This window comes from Cololabis saira, chromosome 16, assembly GCF_033807715.1.
Source record: "Cololabis saira isolate AMF1-May2022 chromosome 16, fColSai1.1, whole genome shotgun sequence".
In the NCBI taxonomy this organism is placed as follows: Eukaryota; Metazoa; Chordata; class Actinopteri; order Beloniformes; family Belonidae; genus Cololabis; species Cololabis saira.
The window spans coordinates 8,697,770-8,717,785 of NC_084602.1; the positions used below are offsets into that span (position 1 = coordinate 8,697,770).

Here is a 20,016-nt window from a genome sequence, read left to right on the forward strand (position 1 = left end):
GCAGATAGCCGATGCTACAATAAAAACCCCAGCCAGATCTGGTGTCATTAAATTAAATAAAGATGTTCTTGCCTATTTGACGCAAAGTCTGCGCCTCCCGTTTCGCCAGTCCCCTCAGGTCTGTCATCAAACGGTGGACCCAGCACCGAGGCCGGTTTTAGGGGGCGGCAGAGGTGGGCTATGCCCACCCAAACCTGCATCCTCGCCACCGCTGCTCCATCCCGGCGAGAGCGGATGGCGGATGGCGGAGCGCTGCAGGCTCATAGAGCCACGGCTACGCCGCCTGCGGCTACGCAGCCTACGGCTACGTAGGCTCCTGCGTAGACGGCGTAGCCTACGCCGTCTACGCTGGAGCCTACGCCGTCTACGCCGTAGCCTAATGCACTGGTAAGATGCGCACGACTTTGATCATTTTTGCAGATCTCCCGTGCATCACAGAACTTTGATCCAGTTTGCCTGAACCGAGACGTCTTATGGGCTCCCTCGTCAGCCTCCACGGCCGGGAGAGTGCTGTTCATCTATGTTTTACATACCTGTCCCAGTTAAACCAACGCGGCTTATCTTCCCAGAGCCACCGCTCTACGTCATCGCCCCTAGAATGCATTGCGCAAGTAAAACATGGCGCCTCCCGCAGGTCAAAATATGTGATAAACATTGTAGATTTTTAAAGCAATTAGATTATTTTATGTGTTTCTAACAAAATATTTTAGTATAAGAGAACAATTGTGGCTAATTAGGGACTACAAGTCTTAATAACCAGGGTTCCTTTTAAGATAAAAAGGTTCGGCACTATAAGCTACGGCTTCAGCCTACACCTTTTCGGCAAAAGAAATGTTTATTTTACCTTTTCATCTTGTTTTGTAAAAAAGTGTGTACAAGCCGAAATAAAGATTCATTCATTAATTAATTCATTCATGTATTTGGCTTTGCTCTGTAGAAAGGAGAAGGAAGCTGCGGCAAAGCTTGCAGCAGAAGAGGAAAACCGAAGGAAAAAAGAGGAGTATCAGAAGAAGCTAAAGGAACTGAAGGAGCGTTTCCGTCAGGAGTGCATGTGGCGACCGCCGCCACATGGCTACTCCAGCTCCAATCAACGCTATTCCTGTCACAGAGGTCCACAGTTTAACGGCGGTTCAGGGGAGGCCCGGCCGTGGCAGCAGGACCGGCAGTGCAAGAGTGCCACGTGGCACGCTCAGGATCCCCCCAACCTGCAGAGGTGGGGGACGGGGGAGTTCTTCGGAGGGAGGATGGACCCCCAGGTCGGCCGGGGCAGCAAGACGTGGGGCCACGGCGCGTATCCCGGCCATCAGCAGAGTCGCCTGCCTTGGCTCAGCAACGGAGGCAGTGCCCACGGGCTTTACGGCCAAAACAACATTTCCCAATACCAGCAACAGCCCCGGCCCCAGAGCTTTCTAGGAGCACCCTTCCCTCCTCCTCCTCCGCCCAGGTTATTCACGCAGGATTTTAACCGGTTTCCCGGGACGGGAAGAGACGTGGGAGTTCCTCAGGATACTGGCTTTCAAAACGGCGAGGTACGATCACCGGACCCGGACCATAACAACAGTAAGAGCGCTAAAACCTTCGGTAGCAATCCCAAGTTGGACAAAAGCTGCCGCTGGTCGCCCTATCCGGTCGCATCCCTCCCCCACGGTGATACCAACCCGAATACGGTAGAGAAGCACACAATTCCCCAAGTCCAGAAGCCAGACAAAGCACCAGAAGCCGGCGCCTTTAGCAGACCGGCCCAGGGCGAGCAGAGACCGGGGCCTTTGCTCTCAAGCAGACAATGTGAGGAAGAGCATGAGAAGAATCACATGAAACCCAAACCCAAACCCAAACCCAAGCCCAAGGATAAGAGAGGCAGCAGAAAAGCCAACAGTTCTCAGAGAGACGGCCACCAAAAGTCTGAGTCTGCTCCCACCAGTCAGAGAACAAGCGATCCATCGGTGGATCCTGGTCTCGGTGGAGCTCAGCAAAGCAAGGCCTCCACTCTATCCCAGTCCAAAACAACTGGGAAAGCAACAAATGCAAAGCAGCCTGGAGTGAAGGCTGCAGCTGTCGGGCTGCCCCTTCAGCCCAGGCAGGAGAAGCAGCTCCCCGATTTACTCAAGACAGCCAGACACAGCGCCTTCGAGAAGCAGGCCTCGCTGTACAGCTCGGTTAACAGTAGAGTGGAAGTGACACATCAAATCACAGAGGAGCTGCCTGCAGAGCAGGGGCCGGATCTGATCGGAGGGAGCCAGAACAGACCAGTGTTACCTGAAGTGTTCAAGCCAGACCGGACGGCCCCGGCGTCTTCAGACGGGAGTCAGTCCCTCCAGTCTCTGCAGGTGAGCACGTCCACCACGGAGGGCTCCGAGCCGCCGGCCGCAGCCGCACACAACGAAGCACACGGGAAGAAAGCGGAGAAGGAAAGCTGCTCGGATGTTCCGGACGAGGCCATGCAGGTGACGGAGGCGGGGCAGAGCTCGGAGAGCGACGCCTCCAGAGGGGGCGACGCCTCCGCGCTGTCCAAACTCAAACTGCCGCCCGTCTTAAAGCGAGACCTCACCAAGCACATCAGCCCCAAGAGCAAGACGGGGACTCACGAGCCCAACCTGAACATCGCCAGGAGGGTCCGCAACCTGAGCGGCTCTCGGAGAAGCGACTCAGAGAAGGACTCCGGGATCAAACCCACGGTGCGGCAGCTCATCAGCTCTTCCGGATCACACCGCAACGTGAACTGGGATCAAGTGTATCAGGAGGTCAAAAAGAAGCAGGACAAAGGGAAAGGCCTGCCAAGGTAAAGCTTTTTGATTTTACAGCTCTATCAGTGGTCATTTGGAGTTTAAGGGCCAATCCCAATACACCCCCTACTTTCTTCCACTAGCCCTAAAAAAGAAGGGACAGATTTTAGGGCACTTGAAATCTTCCCAGGTCTGTCCCAATACATCCACTACTCCTACTTTCAGCACCACCCCTAAAATCAGGAAGCTGAGAGATAAAAGCTGTTTTAATTTCAGCTGTAGCGCTGTTAATATGCGCTACAGTTTTAATGTTTTAATATTTTTTCAGGCGTAAAAGTAACCGTTAAGATCCCCAACCTGGGCTCAGTTTATCCAAATAACGCCTGTTAAGAAATTTGACCTGATGTTTTCGGAGATGAGAAGAGCCGCCGGGTCGAGAGCAACAGCAGCTCACGGTCGGAGAACAGACATGATCACCGGGTCAACCTGCACCGTCGTCCCGGGGAGAAACCTGCAGCTCTGTGGAGAATTACCGCTGGCTGAAATAAATAATTTAGGAATTTAAATGTTGGTTTAAAGGAGCATGAGGCTCCTTTTAAGAAATGAGACTCTCTAGCGCCACCCTTCACCACGACGGCCGTCTGGGGTACTGCAGCCAACAGTGAAGCCGGCACGGGAGAACGGGGAGAACGCGCATGCAGCGTCATGTGACGTCACATCCGCAGGACAGCGCGGGAAATTCGGGGTCCGAATTGCAGCACATTTTGCAGCACACAGCCTGTTCAAGGCAACGGAGAGATACACTAGAGGACTCATTCTTTTGGGTTTGGAACGCTTCATCTGACATTATTACTAGAAAACTTAAAAAGTATACGAATTTTTTTCATAAATCCTGCCTCCAACGGGCAAACGAGTGATTATGTACATTCACTGAGTGAATATTATGAAAGTAAAATATATATTTCTCGCTAGAAATGTAATCAAAACGCATTTTTATGCAGAAACTAACCCAAAATATTGATTTTATTCACAAAAAAATAAGAAATGTCCGCCATGTTTTTTTTTTTTTTTGATTCAGTCCGCAAATGACGACGAAAAGCATTCTGGGAAATTTTTCTGGCCCTCGGTCAACTAGTGAGCATCGGAAATCCCTCGATCCGTAGGGACAGATTCATAGCCACTACCATCGTTTTCTCCACTACCCCTAGGTGGAAAGAGGAATTGGGACACCACTACCCTCACGGGAACGTGCAAAATTTAGGGGTAGAGCTGAAAAGTAGGGGTAGGGGGAGTATTGGGATAGGGCCTAAATGTTTAGGGGTGATTGTTTTGACGTGTTTTTCTGCCCGTGCTCCAGGTTTGGAATAGAGATGGTTTCCCATGAGCAGGAGTACCAGAGCCAGGAGGACGAAGACGTAGCGCTCCTGGAGGCTTTTCCCTGGGACTCCATGGACAGCTCTTCCCAGGGCACGTCCCGGAAACGCTCCCTGTCGGAGAGCAGCCTCGCTCCTGCTCCCACACATTCCCTGCTGTCATCGGTAAAGGTGGAGGAACCAGCACAGGGCCGAGCCCTCAGCCCGGAGCAGCAGCAGCCCACCGTCTCCCACAGCTGCACACCTGCTCAGAAAGGTCCAGAGGATCCCTCTCAGTCAGACGCCGAAACACGGAGGCAGCCGGAGAAACTGACATCGGCCACGGTGAGAGTTCTCCAGCGATCCGACTCAGCGCTCGGGGACAGCAGCTCAGGAGCAGAGCAACACGACGGCCAAGGGACCGGAAAGAGGCGCAGAGCTGCCGGGGTGAGTTTGGGAAACGCTGTTTTCAAGTCGTTTTTGTAGTTTTATTCTAAGCAGCATAATAATCTGGGATTCCTCCCTCACATGTTTAGGATGCGCCGAGCACAGAGGCTTCTTCCGTGGAGCACAACAGCAAGAGGAGGAAGGTCAAGTCCAAACGAGGTGCGTGTCCCGTAGGGATGGGCGGTATGGACTAAAAAATGTATCACAATAATTTCTGGCATTTATCCCGATAACGATAAAAATGACGATTAAAAAAAATACCAATTCAACTCCACCTTTGTAACTTTAAATCTATCCCCACATTCAGTCTTTGGAGCCCCCAAAACACTGCTCTAAAAGATACTAAATGCTACTAAACTACACTAATGGGAATTTATCTTTCTTTCTTTCTTTCTTTCTTTCTTTCTTTCTTTCTTTCTTTCTTTCTTTCTTTCTTTCTTTCTTTCTTTCTTTCTTTCTTTCTTTCTTTCTTTCTTTCTTTCTTTCTTTCTTTCTTTCTTTCTTTCTTGCTCATTTCTTTCTTTCTTTCTTTCTTTCTTTCTTTCTTTCTGGCTCATTTCTATCTTTCTTTCTTTCTTTCTTTCTGGCTCATATTTTTCTTTCTTTCTTTCTGGCTCATATCTATCTTTCTTTCTTTCTTTCTTTCTTTCTTTCTTTCTTTCTTTCTGGCTCATTTCTTTCTTTCTTTCTTTCTTTCTTTCTGGCTCATATTTTTCTTTCTTTCTTTCTGGCTCATATTTTTCTTTCTTTCTTTCTGGCTCATTTCTTTCTTTCTTTCTTTCTTTCTTTCTTTCTTTCTTTCTTTCTGGCTCATATCTTTCTTTCTGGCTCATATCTTTCTTCCTTCCTTCCTTCCTTCCTTCCTTCCTTCCTTCCTTCCTTCCTTCCTTCCTTCCTTCCTTCCTTCCTTCCTTCCTTCCTTCCTTCACGTACGTTGTGCGTCGATTTAACGCAGAACCATAAATCCGACTTTACACAAAAACGTCATCAACGGGAATTTATCATTTTTACCGCGAGATGACAAATTCTTATTGTGGAGAATTTTTTTGACGATGGATACACACTGCTTTATTTTGCTGTCACAGATGTTCAAATTGTGTTTCCTTTGCTGGGAGCAGAGCGTTTGCAGATCGACCAGCTGCTTGCCGTGTCCCTGCGGGAGGAGGAGCTGAGCCGGTCCCTGCAGACCGTGGACACCAGTCTGATCAAGGCCCGCGCTGCGCTGGAGGCGGCTTACCTGGAGGTGCAGCGGCTCATGATGGCCAAGCAGCAGGTGTGTCTTCACTCAGCAGCTCCACTGGGGGGAAACTCTGCAGTTACAGTCTGTGTGTGTCTGGCATCATGTATTACAGTAATCCCTCGCCATAACGCGGTTCACCTTTCACGTCTCGCTGCTTCACGGATTTGCATTGTGCATCATGTTCTGCATTCTGATTGGCTAAACAGTCTCCCCGCTACAGTTCCCAAATATAATCCATGGTGGCATGTTGGTTTATAAGGATGTTTTTGCCCAGAAGAAAAAAGAACTACCCATAACTATGTTCTTCTCTGGAAAAAACACACCTGCACCGCGGGCTTTAGAAGAAAAAGACGCTACAGAGCGAGTCAGGATGCAGCGACAGTCAGAATACGATACGATACGATAGTTTTTATTTGTCATTTTCAGGACACATGTAACACACAGTGCACTGGGAACGAAATTTCGTTGCCTCTGGCTCAGAAAAGCAAATAATGATACAGTTTAAAAACGTCCTAACTCAACTTAACTAAAACTACATTTTAACTCAACTTAAAAAGGTGCTTGAGTGCTTAAAAATATGAAAATAATAAAAGAATATGCAGCTTTTCATTAAAAAAAAACAGTTTGGTCATTATAATCCTTTCATTTTTGAGTTCAACAGTCTTATGGAGAGCAGTGAAATTCGTGCCAGTCACAATACTACTGTACTTATTGTATTTTTTTTCCATAATCATTTTTCATTTTCTCCGCAATTTGAAGTCTTGTACAATAATTGTAAAAAAAAAACGAGGGTTGATAATTTGCGGATTGCACCTATCACGGGTTCTTTTTGGGACGTAACCCCTGTGAAAAAACGATGGATTACTCTATCATTAAAGCATGTACATACTAAACTCACCTTTCATTTGTGGTGCCTCACTGCAAGCTGGCTCTGTGTTTGTGTGTAGTTTTGTGTAGGATTCAGTCATTGTGAGTAGCTCATTATTCTGGCTACTACAGGATAACCGATGTGTTTCATTGCGTGTTTGTAATTAAATACTTATTTTAGGTCGTTTTGAGGTAGTTATTACCTTAATGTTGCATATTTACAGGAATACTTTTTTATCTCCCAGTGGTTTTCATGGGACTTTGTCTGTTCTTTATCTTTCTTCAGACGACAGCGGAGATGAGCACTCTCAGAAACAAGCGCATTGAGTTACTGAAAGGGATGCAAGGTAAAGAAACATGCAAACAAACAACAATCCTGATGCAAGGAAGGGACTAAACTTTATTTTTACTGCATATTTTTTGAGAAATCAATGGATTACATCAACAGCAGGAACCACCACAGCTGTGTTTGAGCTACGAGTGAGTCTGGTTTTTTGGTTTGTTTGTTCCCCGGCAGGTACTACGGAGGAGACGCCTCAGCTTGAACTGAAAGAAGAGAAGGTGGATTCGTTTGGAGCCGAGCCTCAAGTGTCCTCCCCTGCCAGACGCTCCCCTGGCATCAGCACCGAGGTTCCCAGCCCCGGCCCCGGCCCTGCTGCAGGATGTGCCTCGCCCCCCCGCCCCAGTCCTACCGCCACCCCCGTGGTCATCAAGGAGGAGCCCCAGTCCCCGGTCTACGTCAGCTCGGAGCAGGAGCCGGGGCACGGCGGGAACCACTGCGCTCATAGCACCACGCCGCAGCTGCAAGAATCTGCTGCTGCAACCGCTCAAGGTAGAATTGTGGAGAGCAGTTGGACCTTTGTCCTGCTTCTGCCAGACACACATAGACTACATTTACATGCAGTCAAAATTCGGGTTATTGCTAATATTCCGGTTACTGAAACATTCGGAATATTCCGTTTACATGCGTGAGCAAACAGGGTTATCCCTGTTTACATGGTAATTAATAATTTGGGATATCTGGATCAAACCAGCGACGCACGGATAACGAATGCAGAAATGTTCATATCCTTCATTACATTTATGAAGTGATTAGTCTCCTCCTGGTCTTGCGTTTCTCCGTGTTTATAAGAACTTCCTGGACTCAAAACACCAGGATTCCTTGCGATTCCTTGTGCTGATTACAAATAATATCATATATTACAAATAATAGCAGTGACCAAAACACCTGCAGAAATACTGCAGGAATGATATAGCCGCAGTTTTCTGAACTTATCAATATGCCTCTGTCCTTCACAGGATAAGTAAAATGGATCACTGCAAAAACTCAAAATCTTATCAAGAATATTTGTCTTATTTCTAGTTAAAATGTCTCATTTTAGTAAAAAAATGTCATTACACTTAAAACAAGACTCATCACTGGAAAAAACAACAATTTTCACCTGTTTCAAGTAGATTTTCACTTAAAATAAGTAGAAAAATTGTGTTATTTTTCTGGTGATGACTCTAGCAGTAAAACCACATTCATTGATAAAATGACATAAGGGATGGAAAGGAGGGATGGCAGTTTTACAGGGGGGATGATTTGGACCCTTTTTATGCCATCCCCCCTCAACTCCAGTGCTGATTGTTACCTTATTGACTCAAGAATACATTCATTCCAGATACAGAAGACTCTAATTTGAGTTTACAACATTTATTTTCTCGCATTTCTCCCCGTCTTTTTCTTTTTCGACGACACATTGGGTTTTCTTTTCCACGTCTATGTAGGAAAGTGTATCCAAAGATGGATCTTCTTCTTCTTCTTCTTCTTCTTCTCCAGCCCCTGAGCAGATCCCTGCGTTTCTCTATGTAACTTTGTTTTTAATGGACGTGAACCTAGAGCTCTGCATTAACGGCATCAGCCTCTAACTCTGCAGCTGCATCTTCTGGATTTGATTCCCCGCTGCAGCGAATGGGATTGAGGACTAATGTCACCCAGCAGAACTAAACCAGAGAAACTACTGAAAACAGGGAGATTAACGATCTTTGTTGTAACATTTCGTTTCATTTTGGTCAACAAAAATGAAAACACATTTTAGCTGATTTTTTTATTTTGTAATCTACATTTTAGTCTCGTTTTTATTCATCTACGATATTGCATTATATATTTAATTATCGGTATCGTCACATGACCAGCATTTTCGTTGCGTCTCGTCTCGTTTTCCTCAGGTGATAAAGGTTCGTTGACGACGATTTTTAGTCTTAATTTTGGTTGACGAAAGTAACTTTAGTTGATTGACAGCAGTATACGGCGCCACAAGACGCACTTTCATGCTGTTACCAGTGAACTTAGGTGGCAGCGACATACCGAGGAAGATAGCCACGATCAGGAACTGCTGGAGAAGTTTGATATGATACAAAAATACCCAAATAGGTGAAGAGGTATAAGTCTCGCTTATGTTTGATGAACCAGGGAATATATTTAGAATCCTGGCTCGCTCTCGCTGACATGACGGATGTTAAATGTAAATCCCAAATACTACAGAGTACTTTTTTAACACCTACTTCTCCCATGTGTTCTTGCTTTTCTTAATCCGTGTTCAGTCTGTTACATCTTCTCAAAGTAAGTTTAACACCTGAAGGACAGAGTTTGTGTCTTTAAAAGTAAATCTGCAGTCTGTTGATCCCTTTAAATCTGACTGGCTTTGCAGGTCCTGCCCTCAAGTACGAAGCATCTCCCGAGAAAACACACGAGCCCGACCAAACCAACAGCCAGGAGCCTTCGGACTGGAAAGAGCAGTTGTCAGCACTCGTAGAGACGACAGAAAGGGGCATCCAAGCATCAAATCACTGTGACATTTCAATGTTGGACTCCAAAGCCTCCATCAAACTCTCGCCCAGCAGGAGAGACTCGGGGGCTCTGGGCTTCATGGACGGTGCAGACATCCAGTCAGCACAGTCCCATCTAGTGTTCAACATGCCTGCGTCTCCGTCTGAACTGAGGAGTGGGAAGCGCGTGAGGAAGCTGAAGAAGAGGAAGGAGTTGAAGAAGGCCCAGGGGGCCGAGCAGCCCGAGAGCACCGACACGGAGATGGACGAGGAAGCCATGAGGCCGCGGTGGCTGCGGCCGCGCAGGAGGCCCAGCGGGGGCTCCCAGGTCAGCACGTCCAGCGTGCCTGCAGAGGACAGGGAGGGCGACGGGAACAACAAGGCTTCAAAGAAGCCGTGTCAAGCCGCCAGACCCGACGGGGAGGAGCAGAAACCCCCCGGAGACACGATGGAGCTTCCCCAGTTCGCCCCCGTCCTGGATTCAGAGGAGAACATGGATACCACCCCGGCGGGGGCTGTGGACGCTCAGGTTCCAGACCCCTGTCCTGGGCCGCAGAAGCTGGCCTGCAACGAGGTGTCCTCCACCAGTGAGATGGATCTGTGCAGATCCTCGGAGAGGTGAGCCAACATGAAACCCAACTCTTTACTTACACGTCTGAGCTTTCAAGACACGTCACACTGCACTCACTCTTAACGTCGTATCACCTGAACCTCTACAGCTCGGAGGCGCCAGCACCAGCAAACCTCTTTCAGTTGGAATTGTTGAGTCAGTTTTGCCTGATTTTAATTTTCAGTGATGTCGACATGTATCCTGCAACCATTTAGATTAGATTAGATTAGATCAGGGGTCGGCAACCCTCTCTCTCGCAAGCGGCTCTTTAGCGCCGCCCTAGTGGCTCCTTGGAGCTTTTTCAAAAATGTTTGACCTTTTTTTCCTTTTTTTCTCCTTTTTTTTCTTTTTTTCTTTTAATCTCGACATTTCGACTTTTTTCTCGAAAATTTGACTTTTTTCTCAACATTTCGACTTTTTACTCAACATTTCGACTTTTTTCTCGACATTTTGTCTTTTTTCTCAAGATTGTACTTCAACATTACCGTAATCTTGACATTTCGACTTTTTTCTCGAAATTTTGACTTTTTTCTCGCACATAATGAAAAAATCTTCCCCCAGTTATAACTAATGTAGATACATGCAGCAGTTGTTGCCTTCATTCTAAGGCTTAAGGCTGATTTATGGTTCCGCGTTACACGATTTAACGCAAAACCATAATTCAGGCTTTATACAGACTTTTCATTTTTTGCGGCTCCAGACATATTTGTTTTTTGTGTTTTTGGTCCAATATGGCTCTTTCAACATTTTGGGGGTGCCGACCCCTGGATTAGATTGTCCTTTATTTCTCCCTCAATGGGGAAATTCGCTTTGTGCAGCAGCAGTACACTCAACACACACATGCAGGGAAAGGGTAAAAAGGTTAAAAAATATATAATTACAAAATATAAACAGTTTAATCATTGGAATGAAAAATAAAAAGTAGTGCAGGATGGGAAAGAAAGAAAAACTGCAAAAAAAAGCAGGTAGGATGTTTATGAGGTAGACAGATATTGCACATCCTGCGTTGGGTAACCGGTCTTGGTGGCATTGCAACTAAAAATTACACATAATTTGTGTAATTTATAATTCCATCTGCTACCTTTTTGTTACAGCAGGGAGACGTGTGAACACGTGTACGATGACGGCAAACCTGCCGTCATCGAGCTGCTTCTAAACTTTGAAGTTGAATCTTTCAAAACAAAAGATAAATGACATCCTTCTTTTAACATAAAATCCCAAATGTCCGATGAGGATGTGATCTGGAACCATAGACAAAGAAATGGCCGACGTCTTCATGTTCTGCCAGACTGATGATAAGAACCCAGTCCGCCAACTCCAGCAGCAGTTGTCGTAAAGTGCTTTTTAAGTGTGAAGCTCTACGTGGACAGATGTTTTCACTCAGCCTGACGTGCGGCTAACTCAGTTAGCTGCAGTGCAACCTCAGCTCAATGATATTTATGGCGTTTGATTATTACATAAGGGATAAACATTACGTGTGCGGTGCGTCCTATTAGGAGCGCCGGGGCTGCGAGCAGGAACTGTCCTTCACCACAGTCTGCTTCAAAGAGCCAGCTCCTGTTGAGCCGTCTGTCTTATCAAAAAACAGTCATGAAAAACATTTGTTTAGACTACGCTATTAGTCTTAGGAAAATTAAAATGTATTACTCACTTTTCCAAAACGTTGAGAATCCAGACGTGGACATCAGTGAGGTCGGTGGACATAACAACTAACATTTTGTCTTTATTTTGTGTCTGTGGGTAGAAAATCTATTAAATTGAACTAAATGTTCCAATCTTCTTCCCACAGTGATTTGCCCCCCCTCACCTTTCCCAAGACCTCCTCAGGTACGCTCATCTCTGGAGTCCATCACGTTGTGAGCTCCGTACTCTGTCCAGCAACGGTTTTCTAAATTGTTTTTCCTGGTGATCAAACTCGAAAGCTGTCAGCTATCCTTTGAAAAAAGAGATCATATGATTACCGTATTTTCTGGACTATAAGGCGCTACTTTTTTCATAGGTTTTGAACCATGCAGCTTATACAAAGGTGCGGCTATTCTGTGGATTTTTCTTCCAACGCTCGGGACGCTCTAACCGGAATTAGAATCAAAACTAAGACAAAATAAATGCAAAGAAGAATACGCTACTTCTTCTTTAGCAGATAGAAGTAGGTAGAAGTAGATTTCAAACAGATAAATAGATAAATAAATACTGGTTATTTTCTCTTGGTTCTGTCCCGTTTTAATCAGCAAAGTTGCTGCCGTGTTAAAAGACACTGTTAGGAAATGATCTATTTAGGTACAAACATGTACATCATTTACAGTTCAAAATCCTTCTGTACATGTAGTAAATATCTAATCTAACAACATAAATATCTGCGGCTTGCATATCTTTTTTTTTTAAATAGAGCAGATGCAGCTTATATACAGGTGCAGCTTATAGTCCAGAAAATACGTTAGTTGTTTAATTAGAAATGTTAGCAGGTCTTAATAACTAAAAAAGAGCTTGTTATCTCGGCTGTATCAGTATATTTAGTTGTACTGGTCCTAATGTAGCTGATCCTCGTGCTTGAGTTGTGATTCATGTGTTTGTGTCTCAGATGTTTCCTCTGACCACGGTGGCGACGAGATTCCTAGCGAAGGGTTTTTCGACGGCCACCAGGAAGCGGTGAACGCCATGCAGATCCACAACGGGCGGCTGTACACGTGCTCAGGGGATCGCACCGTCAGAGCCTTTGACCTGGAGGTGGGTGATGATGGAGAAGGGCTTCTTCTTCCGCTGCTGCTGTTTGTCAATTCTTTGGGCCGTTGCAACAACAGAAACCCATTTGTTGCAGAGCCGCGAGTGCGTGGCCGTGTTCGAGGGCCACAGCTCTAAAGTCAGCTGCCTGCTGGTGTCGGCCGTGCCGTGCCTGCACCATCGCCTCTACTCGGGCTCCAGCGACCAGACGGTCCGCTGCTACAGTCTCAAGGTAGAAATACAACTGCAGTGTAGTGATGCACCGAATGTTCGGTAACCCAAATTGTTCGGCCGAGAATGGAAAAAAAAGCACTTTCGGTGTTCGGTGGAATAACTGGGGAAAAAAACGAACAATTAATAACGGCATGTTTAGATGACGCAGAAGTGGATAAAACAAAATAAATAAAAAGAAAATAAATCCCTTAGTTTAGTTTTAGTTTATTTAAGATGAAACAATAAGAAAGTTCTTTAAATGTTTTTTGAATATTGGCAAGGATGGTGATGATTTAAGAGATTTATTGAGTGAATTCCACAAGTGGGGGCCTCTGAAAGTGATGAAAGATTGATGTTTCCATGTTCTACAAAACGATAAATTAAAATCATCTTTGTGCCTTGTGGCATAAGAATGAATATCGGAATTAACACAAAAGAAATTATGAAAAGAAGAAGGAAGATCTTGTATATAATTTTTAAATTTGAACATAAATAAACATGTTTGAAAAATGTTAATTTTATTGACAGATAATAATGAATATTTAATGAAAAGGGGAGCAGATGGCTCATATCTGTTTGCATGTTTCCCATATTAATACTTGTATGGGAAAGGGAGTGATTTTCTTTTTCTTTATTTTGTTTTATCCACTTCTTTTTCACTTTTTTTACAATGCACTTTAATGCATTAAATGTAGGGCTGCACGATTAATCGTTAAAAAATCGCGATCTCGATTCATGCTTGAACGCGATCTCATTTCCAAATGACGACGATTTAAAAAAAAAAAAAAAAAAAAAAAAAAAAAAAAAAAAAATTTTAGGCCTATGTTCTAGGTTGTTGTAGCCCTGTCATGGTCAACTATCATGTTGTCATGTTTGTTATATTTTGTTAATGATTGTGGATTACATTTGGAGAAACATCTACCTTTCTCATCACCTGACACATATTGCACATACATATTGTTAAAATTGTTATTGTTAAAATTATTTAAAGACAAGAGAGATGTTTATTGTTTTTATGTTCAATGTCAGCTGTTACAGCAAAAAGCAGCCAGAGGAATAATGTGTTGCCTCAGAACTACAGGATCTGTTACAAGTCCCCTTTCTGAAAGGGTGTTCAACTCAGGGAGGAACAAATATTGTTCAAAATTGTTATTATTGTTTAAATTATTCAAAGAGTTGTGTAAAGAAGACAAGATATGTTTATTGTTATTATATTTTTGTTCAGCTGTTGCAAAGTTAAAGTAATAAGTGCAATACATTTTATATTGGAAAAAAAATCGTGAGAGAATCGTGATCTCAATTCTAAGCAAAAAAATCGTGATTCTCATTTTGTCCAGAATCGTGCAGCCCTAATTAAATGCATTTTTTTTTTTAGTTTTAAGGCCTATGTTACAATTTTTCAGTAGTCAGTTATAGGCCTAATGTAAGCTCAAAGATGGCCAAAAAAATTATTTTGCCAATTTATTTATTTTAAGTTATTGTGCTTTGTTGGTATAATGTCTGCTGGAATATTTAAAAAAAAGCTGGGAAATGTTCAGTTGTTCATGTTCAATAAATATTTCTACCTTGTAATTTTGTAAAAGATTTTTTTCTTTGAAAAGCATGCCTGAAGCACATTTATTTGATATATGCAATGGTGAAAAAATTGGCAAAATAAATGGAAAAACTGCGAAGAACCATGTTCGGTATGTTATTCGGTATTCGGCCAAGTGTTTATTATTATTTTCGGTTTCGGCCACAAATGTTCATTTTGGTGCATCACTACTGCAGTGTTTTGACCTGCAGGTCCGTGGCATCAGGGGCCGGTGGCTTCAAGTGTTATGTTTTCCACACAGACACAAGAGCTGGAGCAGCAGTTCCTCCTGTCGGACCGAGTCCTCTGCCTGCACAGCCGGTGGAAGATGCTGTACGCTGGTCTGGCTAACGGCACCGTGGTGACGTTCAACCTCCGGGTGAGAATCCAGTGTTTACTGCTGTTTAATAGTGTTTGTTTCAGAAGACATTCTTATTCATGACACCTACAATAATCCCTGAAGGAAGAAACAAATGGCTCAGACATGTTTTGTTAGATTAGTTTATTTTGCAAATAAAACAGAACAGTAAAAACAAAGGTCAAATGAAGCATTGTGCAGGAGAGGTGGAAGCCAAAAAGGCTTATGAAAATGCCTCCCCTTTATAAAACAAACATAAACAACAATAACAACAGCAAAAGCAAAAACACAATATAGAAATAGATGATATAAAACAGAAAAAGACAATTTAACATGAAAAAGAAAAACAATACTGAATGAAAAAAAGTACAATTTAACAACTCCAGAGTGTTGCAAAGTGTTTCTGATCTTAACTAAAAAATGATTTTTTTCAAGTGTTTTTTGAACAAAGCCAGTGAAGATATTGATTTTAGTGATGTAGGTAAATTGTTCCATAGGGATGGTCCTTATTTTTATTTTTTTTAATTTATTAACATACAATAATATGATGAAAGTAGATAAATAAATTAAAAATATTAATTAGAGAATAAATAAGTAAACAAATAATTTCATATAGAGAGGTGTAGCACGATATAATATAAATATAGCATAATAATATAGTAATATCCTAATATAACATAATCATTTTTATAATATTATAACATATAACAAAATGATATCACCATACTATAATATATAACAATAGAATAATACTATAGTTTAACATCCCATGAGATTTCATAACTTAATATAACAATACACTATGAAACAATATATCATGATAATGCCAGGAATAATTATTAGAGTTAGAATTGGTAATTTATGTATTGCAATGAGGGGTGAGGTCAGACCGGGGCATCCTCTGTATTGTAAAGTGCGTTGATTGTGTGAAGTCCGGCACAAAGGAAGGTAAAAGTCCTTGTGAGTGTCGTGTCTGATATGAATGGATGTCTGAGGAAAACTTAAAAAAATGTATTGTTTCTGCGATTGATTGTTTAGACAAACAAGCAGGCGGATGTGTTTGAGTGCCACGGGCCGCGGGCCGTCAGCTGCCTGGCGTCGTCGCAGGAGGGAGGACAGAGGATCCTGCTGGTGGGCTCTTACGACAACACCATCAGCGTGAGAGGGGCCAGGAACGGGCTGCTGCTGCGCACGCTCAAGGGCCACACCAAGAGCGTGCTCTGCATGAAGGTGGGACGAGGCTGAAGCCTAACCTCGTTACTGTTGGAATACATGTCATGACAGCTAAGACAAAAACAAGCTAAGAATTTACAAAGCATATACCTGCAAAAAGAAAAGGAGGTAGTCACGGTTTCACAACCTTTGTTTCCATCCATAGCTGCTGTTTAAAGCCTCAGTTTGTACATTAGATCAGAAAAGCTTCCCATTGCATCAGTTTGGGTTAAAAATTGTACTAGCTGAAACATTTTAATGCCTAAGTCGAGTTCAGAATAGTATAATGAATTATTTCTGGGCTGTGTACATTGAAAAAACTCAAAATCTTAACAAGAATATTTGTCTTATATCTAGTTAGAATGTCTCATTTTTAGTAAAAAAAAATCTCATTATACTTAAAACAAGACTCATCACTGGAAAAAACAACAATTTTCAACTGTTTCAAGTAGATTTTCACTTAAAATAAGTAGAAAAATCTGCCAGTGAAACAAGATTGTTTTGCTTGTAATAAGAAGATAAATCTTGTCCCACTGGCAGATTTTTCTACTTATTTCAAGTGAAAATTTACTTGAAACAGGTGAAAATTGTCAAATAACAAGTTATTTTTCTGGTAATAACTCTTGTTTTAAGTGTAATGAGATTTTTTGACTAAAAATGAGACATTTTAACTAGAAATAAGACAAATATTCCTGGTAAGATTTTGAGTTTTTGCAGTGTATTGTTGTATTGTGTTCTGGAAACAAACATACACCTGCAGAAAAGGGAACGCAACGATGCTACACTCAATTAAACCTCTGCAGACTTTTTATCAGCATGTTCTTTAGTCTGAGTTTTGCTTTTCTGTCTCCTTTGCAGGTGGTGAACGATCTGGTGTTCAGCGGCTCCAGTGATCATTCTGTGTACGCTCACAACATCCATGTGAGTTCAGGTCTAGTCCCACACAAGCTTGCTCCAAGTTTTTTCAATTCAATTACATTTTATTTATAAAGCGTCTATTACAAGATAAGTTGTCTCTAGGATCTTTCCAGAGACCAGAACATAAACCCCCGAGTTATTATCACATAAACATTAGGGGTGTAACAATATATCGGGCCACGAAATTTCGCGATACAAAAACGTCACGATACGTGTCGTGGAGGTGACAAACTGTATCGCGATATTGGGTTATTAATATTAATCTATTGTGGTGACTAGTAACGCACATCTGACCACGCGTGCCGACCGCGCCTCGACCCGCGGACCAAAATCTTCCTCCGCTCAGAAGAAACTAGTACCGTTTTGGTCCCGATCACGGGACTCTTGCAGGGTTTTGAGCTCTGAACTTTTTACTTATGTAAGGCTGGTGTAGAGTTAAGCCTTACCTTATTAAATTAAACCTTTTTGGGGTCGTGAGTAGGATAAACACGGGGACAACTTCTGCTGAGTTCCAGTGTACTTTAATGTCCCTCAACAGTGTAGGATTTTAGAACATCAACACAGCACCTAGTGCCGTACTGTGGCGTATCACTCCGCCCAATCTAAAACAGACTAATCACTACAGATAAACTGACTAGTGTCATTATAGTCCCTGATTTACATCAGAATATAAAGAATATATTTATAAAAGAATGAACTCTGAATTACCAAAAGAACCTTCTTAACACAAATAAATCTTACACTTATAAGGTGAGCATGAATCAAACTTTTTTATGATGTAAAATTGTATGTATTTATTTACTTTTATTTATTTATTTATTTAATTTTAGTTGTTAAATTTCTGGAAAAGAAAAAAGTCAAATCATACATGAGAGAAACTATTCAGTTTGTGGCAAAATATTTTTACCTGTATGAAACTGAAGATCATAATGCAAACCTGACATTTACTTTTAGTTCAGTTTGTGGAAAATGGTTGGCCTGGCTTTCTCTTTAAAACTTAAACAGTTATAAAGCATTACAAACTGTAACAATAGGGCAAACGCACAGCATTGTTTTGTATTTTGTGTCTTTCAAATAAAAGACATTTTTTCCAGTCATATGTTCCTCATTCAAGGTTGTTAAAAAATACTGCTATAATATCATATCGTTATCGTGACCTCAATATCGTGTATCGTACCGTATCGTGAGATTAGTGTATCGTTACACCCCTACCTGATAGTGATGTTGATGTTTGAGAGCTGATGTTTGTGCCCTGTGTGCAGACGGGGGAGCTGGTGCACGTCTACAAGGGCCACAGTCATGCTGTCACCGTGGTGGCCGTGCTGGGGAAGGTGATGGTCACCGCCTGCCTGGACAAACTGGTCCGCGTCTACGACTTACAGGTCTGCACCCTCCAAAAAAACACCACACTCTGCACATTTACTAACTTTATATTGGTTGTGCATATTCTGAAGGTTTATCTCTCTGCAGTCGCAGGAGCAGCTGCAGGTGTACGGAGGCCACAAGGACATGGTGTTGTGCATGGATATCCATAAAAACACGGTGAGAGGAGTTTGATTCAGTTCAATTCACTCATACGTGATTATATTTTATATTAACCCCCAAAGAGGAATTATGTTGGTGCAGAGGGGAAGAAAAACCTCAGTGAGTCATGAACACTGCAAAAACTCAAAATCTTATATACAATATTTGTCTTATTTCTAGTTAAGATGTCTCATTTTTAGTCAAAAAAATCTCATTACAGTTAAAACAAGACTCATCACTGGAAAAAACAACAATTTTCACCTGTTTCAAGTAGATTTTCACTTAAAATATGTAGAAAAATCTGCCAGTGGAACAAGATTTTTTTGGTTGTAATGAGAAGATAAATCTTGTCCCACTGGCAGATTTTTCTACTTATTTCAAGTGAAAACTTACTTGAAACAGGTGAAATTTGTCAAATAACAAGTTATTTTTCTGGTAATGACTCTTGTTTTAAGTGTAATGAGATTTTTTGACTAAAAATGAGACATTTTAACTAGAAATAAGACAAATATTCCTGGTAAGATTTTGAGTTTTTGCTTTTCACTGGAGTTAAACTTGATTTAATCCTCCCACGACTGTTTCAGATCTACACGGGCTGTTACGACGGCAGCGTGCAGGCCATCAAGCTGAACCTGACGCAGAACCACCGCTGCTGGGTAAGCTGCACGGATGAATGGGAGCGCCGTGGAGCTCAGGCGTGGCTTTGAGAGCTGCCACGGTGCATTTAAGCTGCTGTTATACAGATCCAGGATGTGTCAAGAGCCTGATTTATGAATTACTGAAGAAGTTTTTAAATGTAAAAAATATAGTACTGTTAAAGAGAAATCCTCGTTTCTGTTTTTTAATACATTTTAGTTTGATTTGTCAGGCGCCTTTCATGGCAATCAAGGTCCCCGTAAGACAATCTAAATACAGGACTGTCTCAGAAAATTAGAATATTGTGATAAAGTTCTTTATTTTCTGTAATGCAATTTAAAAAAAACAAAAATGTCATACATTCTGGATTCATTACAAATCAACTGAAATATTGCAAGCCTTTTATTATTTTAATATTGCTGATTATGGTTTACAGTTTAAGATTAAGATTCCCAGAATATTCAAATTTTTTGAGATAGGATATTTGAGTTTTCTTCTTTTTTTTTTACACCTTGTCTGCACATATTAATGGTTGATACCATGCCGGTAAAAACCTAAGGCATATATATGTGCATTATTACTATATTTAATATATATACATATATATATATACGCATACATACGCATACACACACACATATATATATACACATACAAACCCAGTGAGTTTTTTTTTTTTTTTTTAATGTATTGGATATATGAGTTTTCTTAAGCTGCAGGCCATGATCAGCAATATTAAAATAATAAAAGGCTTGCAATATTTCAGTTGATTTGTAATGAATCCAGAATGTATGACATTTTTGTTTTTGTAATT

General features: G+C 42.2%; 1 protein-coding gene across 1 annotated transcript in view; it reads left to right on the forward strand.

Annotated features, from left to right (window-relative positions):
- znf106a (zinc finger protein 106a) overlaps positions 1 to 20,016 on the forward strand; it is a 29,886-nt gene that overhangs the window by 6,729 nt on the left and 3,141 nt on the right. The window contains exons 4-19 of the mRNA XM_061744298.1: positions 938 to 2,779; positions 4,081 to 4,522; positions 4,612 to 4,681; positions 5,641 to 5,795; positions 6,916 to 6,976; positions 7,147 to 7,461; positions 9,323 to 10,058; positions 11,840 to 11,877; positions 12,629 to 12,774; positions 12,866 to 13,000; positions 14,817 to 14,933; positions 15,951 to 16,142; positions 16,983 to 17,045; positions 18,305 to 18,424; positions 18,513 to 18,584; positions 19,151 to 19,222. Coding sequence (XP_061600282.1) covers positions 938 to 2,779; positions 4,081 to 4,522; positions 4,612 to 4,681; positions 5,641 to 5,795; positions 6,916 to 6,976; positions 7,147 to 7,461; positions 9,323 to 10,058; positions 11,840 to 11,877; positions 12,629 to 12,774; positions 12,866 to 13,000; positions 14,817 to 14,933; positions 15,951 to 16,142; positions 16,983 to 17,045; positions 18,305 to 18,424; positions 18,513 to 18,584; positions 19,151 to 19,222 — 4,576 coding nt within the window. The remainder of the gene's footprint in view (positions 1 to 937; positions 2,780 to 4,080; positions 4,523 to 4,611; positions 4,682 to 5,640; positions 5,796 to 6,915; positions 6,977 to 7,146; positions 7,462 to 9,322; positions 10,059 to 11,839; positions 11,878 to 12,628; positions 12,775 to 12,865; positions 13,001 to 14,816; positions 14,934 to 15,950; positions 16,143 to 16,982; positions 17,046 to 18,304; positions 18,425 to 18,512; positions 18,585 to 19,150; positions 19,223 to 20,016) is intronic.